Consider the following 15,061-nt stretch of genomic DNA (forward strand, 5'->3'; position numbering starts at 1 on the left):
AATTCTGGTACTTTCTTACTTTTCAGAACTTTATTTGGCAATCTTACAATTTTTCAATAAGCATATTTTAAGTGTGATTCTTATACGGTCAGAAAGCAAAAGATAAGTAACATTATACTGCTGTTTCCTTTCCCCGTTGGCAGGGTTGGAACATTTTTAGGTCCAGCACACAGATCCCTGCCATATAAACACTTGAATGATATCATTAGAGTACTGGGTGTTACTGTTTTTTCATTAAACAGACCTGAAAGTATGGCAGCGGGGGGTGAGGTGGTAGTGGAATGATGAGGGGGTGGGATTTCTTGTTTCTCTTTTATCTCTTGGAGGAAAAAAATGCTCTTGTGAGCCTCAAATACCCTTCTTCAAAATTTGTCTTTTGCCATGTGCCTTCAGTTCTGTGTCTTTCCTGTCTCCATCCTCACTATTTTTCCCTCCAGTCCTTGACTTATCTCTTTTCATATATATGCCATCCTTCCTCTATTCCACTCACCGCAAGGCCGGAGTCCCCCTTTTAAAATATTGACTTTAAAGAAACTTTTCTTCAATAGAGCATCTGTGTGTACCTAATAAATGGGATAAGATGTATATGCATACAGTAGAACTGAGTGTGTATATGAGTTTTTGAAAACAAAATTTTAAAATGTGAACTTCAATTCTGTTGATTTATGTGGTGCTAAAATGAGTTTTATGAATATTAGAAGTGTAAAATCAGCAGTTAAGAGAATACAAAGGAAGGAGGAAGAAGTCATAATTGAGAATTAAAATATAAAGTTATTTATTATTGGAGATAATTTAGATGTACTTCTAACAGGATAATGAAAAATATGTATTAAGAGGAGCTATAAGACAAAAGCTGCCGAAAGATGAATATATTGGCAACATATCTTTCATACAGAATCCAGGAATGCAGTTTCTCTGGCTTATTTTTAGACATCAGGATGATTTTATTGCACTGACTGCAATCATTGGTACATATTCTATAGACAAAGATCTAGCAAGCCTGAAATTTAAAACTGGACATACTTATGCTGGAAATAAAGTATATATTTTTAACAGTGGTAAGGGCTCAGCTTACTAATATGGTCCTTTATCATGGTGATTTTTAAATCAAGAAAGTTGGGGCAAAGCACAGGGTGAGACAGTGCCTCTGTCCTTTTTCTCCAGTGCATTTTCTGCAAAAACTATGCAAAAAGAAAGATAAGGATGCAGGCACTGTCCTCTTTAGAGCTTTATTATGACGTGTACCTGGAAAATAATTCCATAGTAGGATTCCATGTAAATGGTCTCAAACTCAAAGCTCTGTCCCTTGTTCTGGAGACATTCTTAAATACCAAAAATGAGGTAATTATTTTATGCTCACCTTCAAACACTGGACATTGTCTGTGTGAAGTCTGAAAGCTGCTGCATAGGAAACTTCCGTTTACATAGGTATCTCTTTTGCCCAGGGTCAATTGTCAAGTTAGAGTTTGAAAGAGGTACTGGTAACTGTTCAAAGTATAATCTTGTGTGTAGGATTACATTTTTAACTTCCAGCCTCGTTTCTCCAGCACAAATATCAGACTATTGTGGAGCTTTCTGTTCACACCTTGTGATTGAGTTTTGACTGTTCTTGAAGCAATGTCCCTCCTCCCTCTGCCCCCCACATCTAACCTCTCACCCTACAGATTATGTAGGACAGCGATGGAGAAAGATACTGCTGTCTAGCCTGTTCCTATTTTTAAAAGTTTAACAATAGTTACTTTGATGTCCCACTCTGAGTGAAATCAGAAGTGATTTCTGGAGAAGATTCTAATAACTAGTGAAGGAAATGACCCATTCTTGTTTGCTCTGACTAATTGTTTGGCTTTGGTTTACATCTTTTTAGGAAGGGAGGGCAAGGGAGGCCTTGGCATGGAAAGGTTATTCTACATTTAACAAACGTAATACTTGTTTTTTGAAAAAAAAATACTTTAGGGTGGCTTTTTTTGGCCCAGAAATTGAATAAGCCACATTCTTTCAGGCTGTAATCATATGGGTGTCTTGAATGTAACAGGTGTAGAATAATATCAACATTGTATTTCAAGGAAATGGATATCTGATACCACTGCCACTTTTTCCTGGCCTGCAATTTCTTTGTCATTTACATGACCATTTTCATTGTAACACTACTCTGTTTCATAGGACAGGCTGCTTCAGCTGTCTTCAGTTGCAAAACTCATGAGACTGCAGATCCATCTCATGGAGTCTGGGTTTTCCCACTGAGTTAGTAAATATACAATTAAATAATACAGCATTTACTACACAAGTAATTATTTATAAATAAATAATGTTTAAGAAATAAAACCAGTATAGTCTAATAGAAATAATAAATATAGGGATCCATACAAAAATATAACTAATATGTATAAATTATTATCAGATAATACATTATTCTTAGTCTGATGACACTACCATGTTTTGGAGAGAGGGATGGGAACAAAGAGAAGAAGAAAGTTCTCACTTGTCTTCCAAAGACTTTTTCGAGTCAAGTGCAGGCCAAGCTAGCTGTCTTGTCATTGACTGTATCTGCCATTTTCTTTAATTCTCAGAATCAGGGAAAAGACAGTCCACTCATTTTGAGGGTAGAGATGGTCACTTCATTAGGAAAGTGTTCTTAGCGTTGTTAGCAAATGCATATTCCGAATGATGATGCAGATGAGCCATGAATACTTATGGAGGTTAAGGCATTTAAATACCTACTGAATTACAGCACTTCATCTATTTCCCTTTCCTTGTGTGATGTAATAAACCGTTATATAGTGTACTAGCCTGAAGCGTGAGCATACTGTTCCCTAGAACCCCTCTTTTCCTTTTCTCCAGAGGATGTTGTTCCTCTGTTCATTACATGGAGAGAAGGAGCAGTGGCTGTGCCTTGATGGCAGGGGAAGAAAGACAGAATGTGACAGGAAGCCTTTGCCATCCCTGCCTTTGCTGTCTCTGCGGCAGTCCCCCTGCTTCAGGGGAAGCCTTCCCCCTCAGCCTCCTTTAGCGCTGCCAGAGCTTCCTGGAGAAGATGCCAGGAGGGGACAGCCCAAGTGCACGCTGTCGCATCGCTCCACTGGCTGTGAGGCACGGCAACAAACTATACAGCTGTGGTGAGAGGTGGCTGGTTTTCTGGAAACCTTTTCGGGGACCTTGGATCTTTCTGCAACACCCTTCAGTCACTTTGGAAAGTGACAAATCTGCTGTCACCTTATTTATTTCCAAACTGCTCAGTCCACCCCAACTCCTCTCCTTTTCTTCTGTTAGCAGCCATTTTGCTCTGGAGATCTTTAACCCTCTGAATTTTGGGGTGTTTTTGATAATTTTTCTTTGAAGAAAATTTAAAGGAAACATTTCATGTGGTTTCTGCATTTGCAGAGTTCTTACTTCATTCAGAAGCAGTGTTATTGCAGAAATGGGAGTATACTCTTTCATGTGCTTTCCAGGCTAGTCTTATAAAGTAATTGTTGTTTTCCTTTCTACCGCAGATAAAGGAAGCCAATTTTTGGGGATCTAACTTTGTCATGAGTGGTTCAGACTGTGGCCATATTTTTATATGGGATCGACACACTGCTGAACATCTCATGCTGCTGGAAGCTGATAATCATGTGGTGAACTGTCTTCAGCCTCATCCATTTGACCCAAGTAAGATGATCATTTTCACAGTCTGCATGTTCAGGTTATCTGTAGTAAAGCATTTTAAAGGTCAGTCTTAAATTCTTTGCTTAATAGATCACTGTAATGCTTAATAAATGATAAATGATTGTTCTTTTTTTTCCCCCATGTAAATTAGATAATATTACTTTTAATTTTGTCTTTTACTAATGACCTTTGGCCCTCAAAACCCTCCTTACCCAATAATGTCTTGGAACGAAAACGTTACTGACATAGTATTTATAGAAAGTTAGGATGTATTAAGAAGAATCTCCATTTCCTGCTCCCCTCAATACACTAAATGTTTTCCATGACACTGATGAGGGAAGCATGAGGTCATTGAAATGCCAGCAACAGTTTGGGAATTGATGTTGGAATCTGGTCTCTACTTGGCTCTGTTCAAAAAATTGAGTGAAGTGGCATCTCAGCCTCACTGGCTTTGTGAGATCAAAAGAATTAATAAAATTAATAGAAGCTCTATTAATGTGTATTTAGGGGAAAATATAGAAAAGATGGACCAAAGTAGTAGAAGGAATCATGTGTCGTCTGCCATGTAGATGTAAAATCCGATCCAATCTGCAGCTACTGACACAGTCAAAGAAAGTATTTATGTTATTTCTTTTTTCACAGATTACATGGCTGTAGAGTAACAGTCAGCTGTAAATAAATAAGCAAAGAAAGTTATAATAATACCAAAAGAGGCTGAGATTTTTTTCAGACAGTTTGTGGAAGCATGGAATACTGCCCTACATTGGATAAGCCTTGAACTTTTCAATGTTCAATTGAAATTTTGTTCCTGTACATGTTTGGAGTGTGTGGCTAGGTTGAACACTTCTTTTGGAAGCACCTTTCAAAACGCCCTGCAGTTTTACTGATTTCTTGATGGAGTGCAACTGTCTCCCTGTCCCACACTGAAAATGTAATGAAGAGGTCGTCCTCCTTTTAGGACAGTTAATCTTGTACAGATCTTTCTATGGAGGCTTCTTCCTCATGGTGGTCTTGAGCAATGATCTACAGAATGTTCTGCAGCTTTGTTTTCCATATTTTAACAAGTGTTTATAAGGGCATCCATTGCTTCTTTATACCTGAATATAAAATAAATTTACATGAAATACACTGAAATTATCAAATGTCAGAATATGTTTTAAATTATCTGGCTTCTGTCTTTGTATCTGGGTCTATAAATCCTAAGACTTTGTTATTAATGCATCTACTTATCAGGCTGTCAGCAGAAACATATTAGTAGTGGCTGGATTTGTTCTTACTTTCTGCCCCTATCTTATGTATATCCTGGTGCATTTTATTTTTAAAAAGTAGGCTTTTGATCGTTGCATGTGTTTTCTTCATATATATATATGTATTAAAAATACAATCTAGCTCAGATCTTGTATGTAGACTTAGTAATTACATAGCTGCATGTTCAGCATAGGAAGACATTTGCAAGTAAATGCTTCAAATGAAGTATCTTTCTTCAGCTCCAGTTAAGTGCTGAAAATACTGGCAAAGACACAACACATTTAGTTTACAATTACTCTTACTTCTAGTTCTGGCCTCTTCGGGTATTGATTATGATATAAAAATTTGGTCACCATTGGAAGAATCCAAGATTTTTAACAGAAAACTTGCAGATGAGGTAAGAACCTTTTCTCCTTTTTCACAGTAATGTTGCATCTTCCAGTTCTATAAAAGCCTTTGGTGCAAATTACTGATACTGAATTGAGAGAGTTATTTAGTGTTCAACAAATGAGCTACAAATAAAAAGCTGCCCTTTATAACAGCTACCTTTCCTGTCACTGGCAGCACAGGGAGGTACTTTGTGTTTCATCAACTCTCCTAGAAATTATATGATATGGTATTAGTACATGAAAGAAGTTGGAAAAAGTATGAACAGCTAGATATAAAAGGAAAACTGGCAGGAATTAGAAATTAAGGTAGTGGTTGTTTTTAAACAAAGAAATTAACTGAAGGAAATACAGCGATATACAGAAGAACAGGGAACGCAAAAATCAGTTCGCTTAAATATTCTGTGGCATAAAAGGGAATTAAGGTTAAGATTGCAAATCGGGAGCTTCATGGCATAAAGCAAACATTGCAAGCCCCATCAGTTACAAAAGTCTGTATGTAAAGTTATGTAACACGTTGTTTTCATACCCCCAAAGCAATAACAATGTTATAGCAACCGGCCTGTGGTGATCATATAGTTGACTGCAGAATAACCACACTTTAGTGATTTATCTAATGTTTTAATACATTTTTAATGTGTTTTTCTATAAGTAATATATTATGGCAAATTTGTTTGTGGAGTGGTTTGAGGTTGTTTTGTGCAAATGTAGTAGCCTCTTTTTAAATTATTATTACTTCTCCTTATTAGTGCTATATATACTTAAAACAAACAGAAACCCACAACCCTTAGCCACCTGCCTTGCCATTCCCCTAGAAAAACCCAAACCATCCACTTGTGATTTTTGAACCTTTCCCATTATTTTAGCAGAAGTAACACTGGTTGATGTGACACTTCTGCGTATAGTATGATTTTAATCTGTTATGTGTTTTGGAGCCTTCAGGGTTCAGAAATATGGCTAAATATAAATGTGTCTTAAAAGTAATTATTGTACTGATGCTTCTGTCACTTACTTTTAAATAATAACGAATTATTTAGAGATTTAAATATTTTTTATTTAATTAAAAAAAAAAGTAGAACTTACAGAAAATTTGACCACAACATGGTTTGTAATTTTACATGGTTTTTTGCCTTTTTTTTTTTTTTTTTTTTAAACTTAATCCCCATATTGAAATACCTATGTAGAGGACAACACAGGTATACAGGGATCAATTTCACCATGTTAAGTTTGGCTAGAATAACTGTCCAAGAGACCTGAACTGAATTTTCCATAGAAGGGGAGGTCTAGGGAGGAAGCACTGTGTTCGGGGAGAGTTCAATATCAGTATAGAACTGTATTTACAGCTAAAAGAGGCCATAATCTTAGTGAATGGGAAAAGACAGCAGGGATGGGAACAAACCTCTGAATAGAGAAAAAGCATGCGAAGCAGGCTGTCACAGGGGTGTTACTGATGATTCCCTGGAGAAATTGGAGGTGAAGGAGGAAGAAAGTGGCAGCCTGCTGTCATCTTGGTTTGCTTCATTTAGGGAGCGATCAGCTGTGCGAAGTTCCTGGTAAACAGATGAGAACGACAGAAAAGAGGTGCTTTGATTTGGCTAGGAGAAGGCCACTGCAGACATTTGCAAGAATGTGTTTCTCACAAGAGGAACAGGCTTGAGAAGGCGTCTCGGGGGGGAAAGAGACGTGGATTATTTTCCTGCCTTACAGCAGCCGATCTGGGAGGAAAGACTGAGTAATGGTCAAAACTTGTCTCCACCTAAAGAAATTTTTAATGTTAGTGCTAAGGTAGAACTTAGTGCTAGTAGAAGGTTACTGCTTAGAACATAGTCTGAAAGCTGAGAGACAAGCTAAGATGTGGGATTAGAATTTAGTGGCAAAGCGAGAAGGATGGCAAGGAATTACCACAAGGAAGGAAAGAGGCAAGAGAGCTGAAAGTATTCATTAGTGATTTTTTTTTTTTTCCTTGAAACTAAGACAGTAGGAGCTGGCTCTTTGAAGTCATTTAGAGGCAAGCTATAGATCTGTTTAGAAAGAATTATGGAGCTGAAGAATGTTCCTGAACTGGGACAGAATAATTGCTTGTGTTCCCTGGATTTTCTCCAAAAGTTTCAAGCAGCATGAAGGTAGGAGTATAGGGTAACCTCATCTCTTTTCCTTCCCACATTCCTGGCCAGCGCTGGTGCTAGCGCTTTGTTCTCTACAAGAGTTGCCATCTGTAACAGCACTTTCTCTCACCATTCCTCCTTACTTTGTGCAAGATCTCATTTCCAAAATTTTTTCTCAGTTGCTTATCTTAGTATCTACCATGCATGTGGACAACAGAATGATGATCTTACTAGAATACTGTTTAGACAGACAATTAGATATCTGTAGGCAGAGTCCACTGTCTGACTTTTCTTACCACATGCGACTGGTATAACAGTTTTTGATGGTAAACATTAAAAATTGCTCCCTGATTGTAATTTTGGACTCTGTAAATACCTTTTGCAGAGGAACTTTGTATCTTCAAACTAATATTGACGCACTACAATTTTGTGTTTATTTTTGATGCTGTTTTTTCCCCTTCCCTGCCTGCAGGTTATAACACGTAATGAATTAATGCTGGAAGAGACCAGAAACACTATTACTGTTCCAGCTTCTTTTATGTTACGAATGTTGGCTTCGTTGAATCATATAAGAGCAGGTGAGATTCTGAAGAGCTCGCCCACCACATTGGCCTATGAAATAGCAGGTGGATTGGGGAACCATCGAGATCTTCAGCCATTTGTGGCTGCACTTGGGGTTGGTGAGGAGATTCAAGGGTTGTTCAAGGGTCTCTTAATATCAGTACTTAGGAATTACTTCTTTAGTGTGAGACTTGCAATGTTTTTGCCGCTGTTATTTTTTACCTCAAAACAAAGAGCAAAGAAAGAGCAAAGTGTATTTTTAGATGTTACCATACTATCCATCCTGAAATAGTTCATTTTTAATGTAGTACTAATTAGATGTTGAAAAAATACTCTCTTTTCTAAGGAATTATCTTTAAGGTGAGTGCCGTGTGATGGCAAAGCTATTGGGGATGACTGGATGGAATGGGTTGTAAGATAAACTGACTTTCATTGTGGGCTTGGAATTGTCTGGGAATGAAGGAGGGTGTGAAGATACCGGACTGTGGGAGATATTAATGAGGCTGCTGGCAGCTTTTCCTTGGGGCAGCAGGTACTAGGATGTCCCTTCAACGAAGGGGGCTGAAACTGGTGATATTGAGGGGTTGCATGAAAAACATTGTCGGGACCTGGTGTTCCTGGATGTTAGTGCTGAAGAAGCTGACTGCAGTGGGTTCATCCTGAACATGTAGGACAATGGAGGGAATCATACTGGGCAGGAAGCAAGGAGACGAAGTTTTGGGAGGCTGGTATGATGTGTGGGGTGGAAAACCTAACAGGACTTTAGATATTGAGTACGGGGACTCCGGCACTGGCTGAGAAGAGCAGTGGACTTACAGTGATGAGGAAGGAGGGGAGCTCTGCCTGGCAGCAGCTTCTGCTCCTCTTTCATCTCTTGCCGATCTGTGGGAATTAGAGAGCCAGGAGGACGCCACTGTGTCCAGCCCAGTGCGTGCCTCACCATGGCTGTAAGTGAATATATTCGTTTGGTTTTTTCTTCATTTGATATGATATCTTTGGAGGAAAATACTCAAACTGCCCAACACTTGAGCTACAACAGTATCAGTAAAAGTCTGTGTTACGGCTGGGTGGAGTATTTCTTAACCTGACAGTGCATGTTGCTTGAGTGATATGTCTTGAGCCAATTATGTTCCCTCACACACATTTCTGTATTTGCCCTTCTCTAAACATTTACATCAGAAGGTACTTTTTCTCATGTGTATAGTGACAGATAGAGATTCCCTGGTTCTCTGGAGTATACAAATTTCTAACTGCAACTGTTCTAGTTTTTGCTGCTCAGAACAGTGTTTCAATCCCTTGTATTCACCATCTCTTCTTAATATTATGCTTGCATTCATCTCTCCTGTGCTGACAGCCAGTCAGCAGCTACACGCTTTCTCCTTTTGTACACAAATTTCACTTTGATGTCTGGAAATCCTTTAGGGCTTTTCTCCTGTTCTCCTTTCTTGTGGTAATGTTTCTACCCAATCTCTGCTGCCAGTCCATATGGACTTTCTTCTGCTGTATCACCCACAGCCACGGTGTGTTGGGTAATAGCCCAGGGAGACAGTACACTATAAATATTTACCAAAACCTGAAAACTTCAGAGGTTCTCTTTACTAAATGTCTGTGTCTTACAGATCGATTGGAAGGTGACAGATCAGAAGGATCTGGTCAGGAAAATGAAAATGAAGATGAAGAGTAACGGGCAGTTGTGTGCGAGCACCTAGACGTTAATGGAATTTGTATAAGACATTAATTATATTTTTCCTTACAGAGCTTTAGTGCAATTCTAAGGTATTGCTTTTGGATAACCTAACCTTTTCTTTTTGAATGACTGTGTGCATGACTTGGGGAGAGTGTGCAAGTAAAATACGCAAAAATGTTTTTAAAATGTTTTGCCATGTATGAGGGGTGCTAGAAGATGCCAAGTGCAATATTTTCCTTAACCTGCAGATGTGGGAGCTTGGATCAGTGTTTTAAAGTAACTTTCATTATAGTAAAAACGTTGGTTCAAATAAATTTCTATACCTGCTGTTTGCATGTTTGTTGCTTTCTAATTAAAAGATTTGGTTGTTTTAAGTAGTTTCATGGTTTTTCTTTGTGCAACCATTGATTTTTTTTTTTTTTTCACCTTGTAGCTATAACCCCATTACTGCCTTCATTTGCAGTAATGAAGGCAGTAATGTTACAATGTTTGTGAAGTGACAAATACAACTATTTCTTACAGTGAGCACTGGGATTCTCTGACTTTGAGACCCCATGCCGATTGGTTCTTGCATTTCCATGGGCATAACCCACAGATAGACATGCAAAATTGTCTCTCCATCAGTCTTACTAGAGTGCCACTTCACATCCTCCATGCTTAACAGTGCTGGTGAAACAGTTGTTGCACTAATAGATCCATGAGTATGCGTTCTTTGCAACGACGGCAGATATATCTTAATTTCCATTGGATTTAGAAGAGAGAAAATGGAGTGTGAAGGAACATGAATTTGAAAATTCCTGTGCATTATTTCCTAGGAGTAATTATTTGGAAAGGAGGACAGTTCAGTCCATGTAACAGGCTCTCCCCTTTCACCGTACGTTTTTGGACGGCAATGGGGAAGAGGAAGTGAAGGAAGGAAAGCGGAGCAGGGAAAAGAGCAGCTTCGCTCAATGGCTGTTCTTGCCAAGGATGGCAGATGCTGAGAGGCTCCATGGAGAATTACAGAATGCCGGGAAGAATTCTAAACCAGGTGGATGAGTGTACTGGCAGCTTCATTACCTGGTTATCATTAAAATATACACTCAGCACACAGTCTTCACAAACTTTGCTTACATCAACAAAAAGAGTTCCCCACACCAAATGAAGAATAACATTATCACAGCATTCTGATATCCTGTTTCATAGTGCAGGCAGGCTGCACAAAGGACTTGGAGAAGGGATAGAAGTCACAGAAATAGAGGGAGATGGGAAAACTAAGACTATTTGAGGAGACTGAGAGGTTTGTGAAGGAGGAGAAATGGGAATTATATGTAACTGAGCTGGCAGTAACAGTGAAGAGACTTGGGCAAGGGAAGAATAACATGAGGGAAGAGGAAAAATGTGAGGAGATGGATAGGGTGATTGTTTATTATTTCTTTTTTTAAAAAAAGGAGAAGGTAGAAAATTACTGAGGAAGAGCAAAGTATAGAAGCTTTGAAAGGGATCCAGTGAAGTGAATTTAGGAAAGGAGAAAATAACTGTGGGGGAGAGAAGGTTTTGGAGGCAGAGGGTGCTGGGAAAAATAGAGCGCTCAGAACACTGGAGTGTTGTGAAAGATGAGAAGCTTCACACCCATAAGAGATCAGTGCAACAGAGGATGGAAATGTGGTAAGCATCTGAGGACGTATTTACCGTGTACAAGGGAGGGTGAAAGAAGTCAAGGTAAGTTGGTTAGTTGGTTTTTAAGGTATAGAGTGACAGTAATGGCCGATACGGATATTTGTCTTTTGTGGTGACGCAAGGAGAAGGATTAATTGGCCTTTTTATTGGAGAAGGGAGCAAAACATTAGTTTTTCCCCATGACGTGACATTTTGGGCAAGTATTTGTAGACCAGCAAGAAATGAAAGAATATTTCATGATTTTGTGGTACGCCTGTTTGTGGAGGGGGAAACACAGTGATCTAGACCTATTCAAACCTTGCTGCTCGTAGCACTGCACTGAGCAATGTTTTTACTATCAAATGTAAACTAGCCTTGAATTTTTATAATAGAACAGAGTACTCCTTTCATCAGATTTTTTTAAAGAACTATACAGTACATATATATAGTGTACTTAGTGTGTATATATAAGTAGGGTTGTCTGCTCTACTTTAGCTGTTAGCAGTAAGAGGAATAAAGCCATGTTTCTGTTCTGTGTGGCATCTGTTGCAACAGTGGACCTCTTCCACAGCTAGGGGTCCTGAGCAGTTCTCTGAATGAAATACAATAGCACAATGTTTGATACAGGTGTTAGGTCCTCTACAGATGATATTTGAGATGTATTTTCTTCCAAAAAAGAATAACCAGGGTGGTTCTATAGAAGCCTGACTCTCTTTGTTTAGAAATTACTAACTTTTGCCTTTTCTCAAGTAGGTATCTGGAGAGGATACCCTTTGTCTTCACTAGAGAGGCTTTATAAATCATCACTGTGGTTGCCTTTGTTTCTAAAAATAAAAAAAGCTGCTTCTGCCACTTTTGCTTTAGTCATAGCAATTGCCAGCAAAGAGCAAAGAATATGAAACAAAAACAACAGTCTTGTTAAATGTCTTTTTTTTCAGAGTTCCCCAATGAGCACATTATTCCTAAAAGGTCTCTTATTTATTGAAAGTCTACATATTAACTTTAATTCCAGATGCTTAGCTGTGGGTTTACTGATTGAAAGGAGGGTTGAATAAGGGCAAAATTTACTATTTGGAAGATTTTTTCAAACTTCAGTGGAGCTTTTCAAGCAGTTTTTCTAAAACTAAGGTATCCATAGTGTTTGGGGTTGGGTTTTTGGTTTGGGGTTGGGTTGGGTTGGGTTTTTTTAAATTATTTTTTCACAAACATTTAGGTGGCGGGCTATGTCTCAATTCCTAGAACCTTGCAGTAATAGGAGCGGTTGGCAGGAGCAGGAGGGATGCTGGTGTTCAAAAAACTTGTAGATGTGGCACTTCAGGACATGGTTTAGGAGGCACGGTGGTGTTGGGTTGGGGGTTGGACTTGATGACCTTAGAGGTCTTCGACAACCTTAACAATTCTATGATTCTGTATTTCTAGAGTTTGTAGTGGCAAAAGAAAATTTGAAAATGTGCATAGAAGTTAATAAATAAGTAATAAACCAACCCACCAATCCAAAACCTCACAATTTTAGAAGCAAACCGTATGATCCAGGTCTGATTTCAGATTGGGGGTTTTGGGGTGGGTGATGCTGCGGGAGCTCCCTCTAGTGCCGCCATTTGTGCTGCATTGGTAGAAGCAGGCGTCCTGTGTGCAGAAACAACAATCTGGGGATGTGTACTTCACGCTAATTTGATTACTGCCATAGTGATGCAATACTTGAGACCACCATTCTTCCTTTCAAGTAAGCCAATGAGAGGGAAAAGAGCAAAAAGCAATAGACCATAATACTCCTGTTAAGCATCAAATGACCAGCTGATTTAGCTGGCCACTGAAAGACATATCCAAAACCTTTAGTTTAGAATTACAATAGTAACAGCTCAAATCAGATGGATGGGATGGTGAATGAGAATATGGGGAGCACCTTATTTTCCCACTTTGTGGACTGAAGATTGTACGTACGCTCAAGCTGGTCCTTCTGTCCTGTAACACCTTGCTGTCAATGTTTACATCCCAGGAAGAGCACTTACCTAAAGCAAGAGTTCAGATGTCTTTTAACTCACTTCTATGAAGGATATTTCTTAAGACCATTGCAAAGATCAAAAGCAACTTCTTTGATGTGTTGCTGTGATTCTTAGTAAATAATCTGGTGTCTTGAAGCTTGAGCAGATGGTTGCTGTAGGAAGCAATCTCTTGTTTAAATGTCAAAGATGCTGAGCCTGTTAAAACTGCTGTCTGCTTAAGTTCTAGTTCTTCATGCCTTCCCCTGATGGAGGTAGGACAAGGTTCATTAATGACATCTTGCATCGCCTTTATTGTGAAATTTTCTTACCTAAGCACTAAATAAATGTAGCTTGAATAAAAGGTTACGGTAGATTATTGTGTATGTCCCAAGTTCTTTCAGAACATCCCAGAAGATCTTGAGGAAGGAACTGCAGAAGAAAATGTTTAATACAGGTTTCACTGTCCTTGTAGAAGAAAAATAGCTATCATTGAAGTGTGTGTGCACTTGTGTGTAAGGGATGGGAGAATATGCTCAGCGATGCTGCCTCAGAAAGCTGAGTGGTCATGTCTACAAGGTCATTTTTTGTATGGAAAGATACCACTGATCCAGGTTCAGTCTCTGAAGCTCAGGCCTATTGCAATGGCCATTCATTAGCAAACCTTGGGCATGCTTCATACTGCACTGTTTCATGGGCCAGACCTGGCAGCACTGTTGAAAAATGAGATGCCAATTAGCACCAGTTAGGTCAAAGCCCATATTCCTTCTGGTTCACAGTCACACCTCTACGAGAGGCCAACTCTAAAAGCCTCAGATGAAGCACAGAAAATGACACAGAAGGTAGGTGTGAGGTCATCTGCCTTGCCTAAGTAGAGTTTGATTTAGTCTTTGAAATGTGGGGTTAAATAAATTTTATGCCATTTTCATTAATTATAACAAGCCAAAATGCCTTTTTCTGTGTAAGCACCCAGTTTGTCTTCTGAGTGACTCTACTCTTGAGTCTGAGTTATTTTTTGAGGGTAATAGATGTTTATTAGTTCTGAAAGTTCCTTTGATTTTATTATTTGCAAATGTTTTGTACTTTTGGTGAAAAGGTTCCATCCTATCTTCTCAGTGCCTTTTAAGAATCATCAGTGCTCCCCTTCTTATTAATTTTCCTTTGCTGGTAGAGCAAACAAGTCCAAAAAACTACTGCTAAAAAAAACACAACAAGGTGTTTTGATTGGAAAAACAGGCTTATGCTGCTCTTAAAGCAAGCTCCTTTTTTTCTGATCAAGAGTCACCATATTGGCCGTGCTTTTTTTTTTTCTTGGGAGGAGGGCTGTATGCTGGTATAATCCATGGAACTTGACAGATTCATTATCCAAGTCAGAATTGATGGCTACTAATTTAGGAAAGTCTCACTTAAGTGAAAAAGCCTCTAAATAGGGTTGTTAATGGGCTTTGTTACTAATTGGAAAACAAATCCAGGGGACCTGCAGCTGTTCTCAAACAGCACTGCAGATATTCTCCTTCCCCTCTGTGGGATGACTCAAAGCTCAGACTCCATTTCCAGTATTTCTGTCCTTGACCTGCCCTTTTAGCCCCATGCAATCTGGCCACCCATAGCTACTATTTTTAGTCCTGGTAAATAGTGAAAGGAGAGCTGGGAGGGAGGAAGACGGGGTTGTGGGGGTCAGGAGCAAGGCTCTTTTCATTAGCTGGGTGCACTGCCTTTGCCTGGGCAGTGAGGCAAACCAAAGGCAAGTCCCCAAAATCTTTCTAGTTCCTTTATCCCCAATAGCCTCAGAGTCCTCACCTCAGTTCCCTAATT

The 15,061-nt window shown here is 39.0% G+C and overlaps 1 protein-coding gene across 6 annotated transcripts in view; it reads left to right on the forward strand.

Moving 5' to 3' along the window:
• DCAF6 (DDB1 and CUL4 associated factor 6) overlaps positions 1–10,003 on the forward strand; it is an 88,841-nt gene extending 78,838 nt beyond the window's left edge. For all 6 annotated transcript variants that reach the window (XM_075103223.1, XM_075103239.1, XM_075103201.1 and 3 more), the window contains 4 exons: positions 3,489–3,645; positions 5,199–5,287; positions 7,854–7,959; positions 9,562–10,003. In XM_075103223.1, coding sequence (XP_074959324.1) covers positions 3,489–3,645; positions 5,199–5,287; positions 7,854–7,959; positions 9,562–9,626 — 417 coding nt within the window. In that variant the 3' untranslated portion in view covers positions 9,627–10,003. The remainder of the gene's footprint in view (positions 1–3,488; positions 3,646–5,198; positions 5,288–7,853; positions 7,960–9,561) is intronic.
• The last annotated feature ends 5,058 nt before the right edge of the window (positions 10,004–15,061 follow it).

This window comes from Phalacrocorax aristotelis, chromosome 1 (assembly GCF_949628215.1).
Source record: "Phalacrocorax aristotelis chromosome 1, bGulAri2.1, whole genome shotgun sequence".
Classification (NCBI taxonomy): Eukaryota; Metazoa; Chordata; class Aves; order Suliformes; family Phalacrocoracidae; genus Phalacrocorax; species Phalacrocorax aristotelis.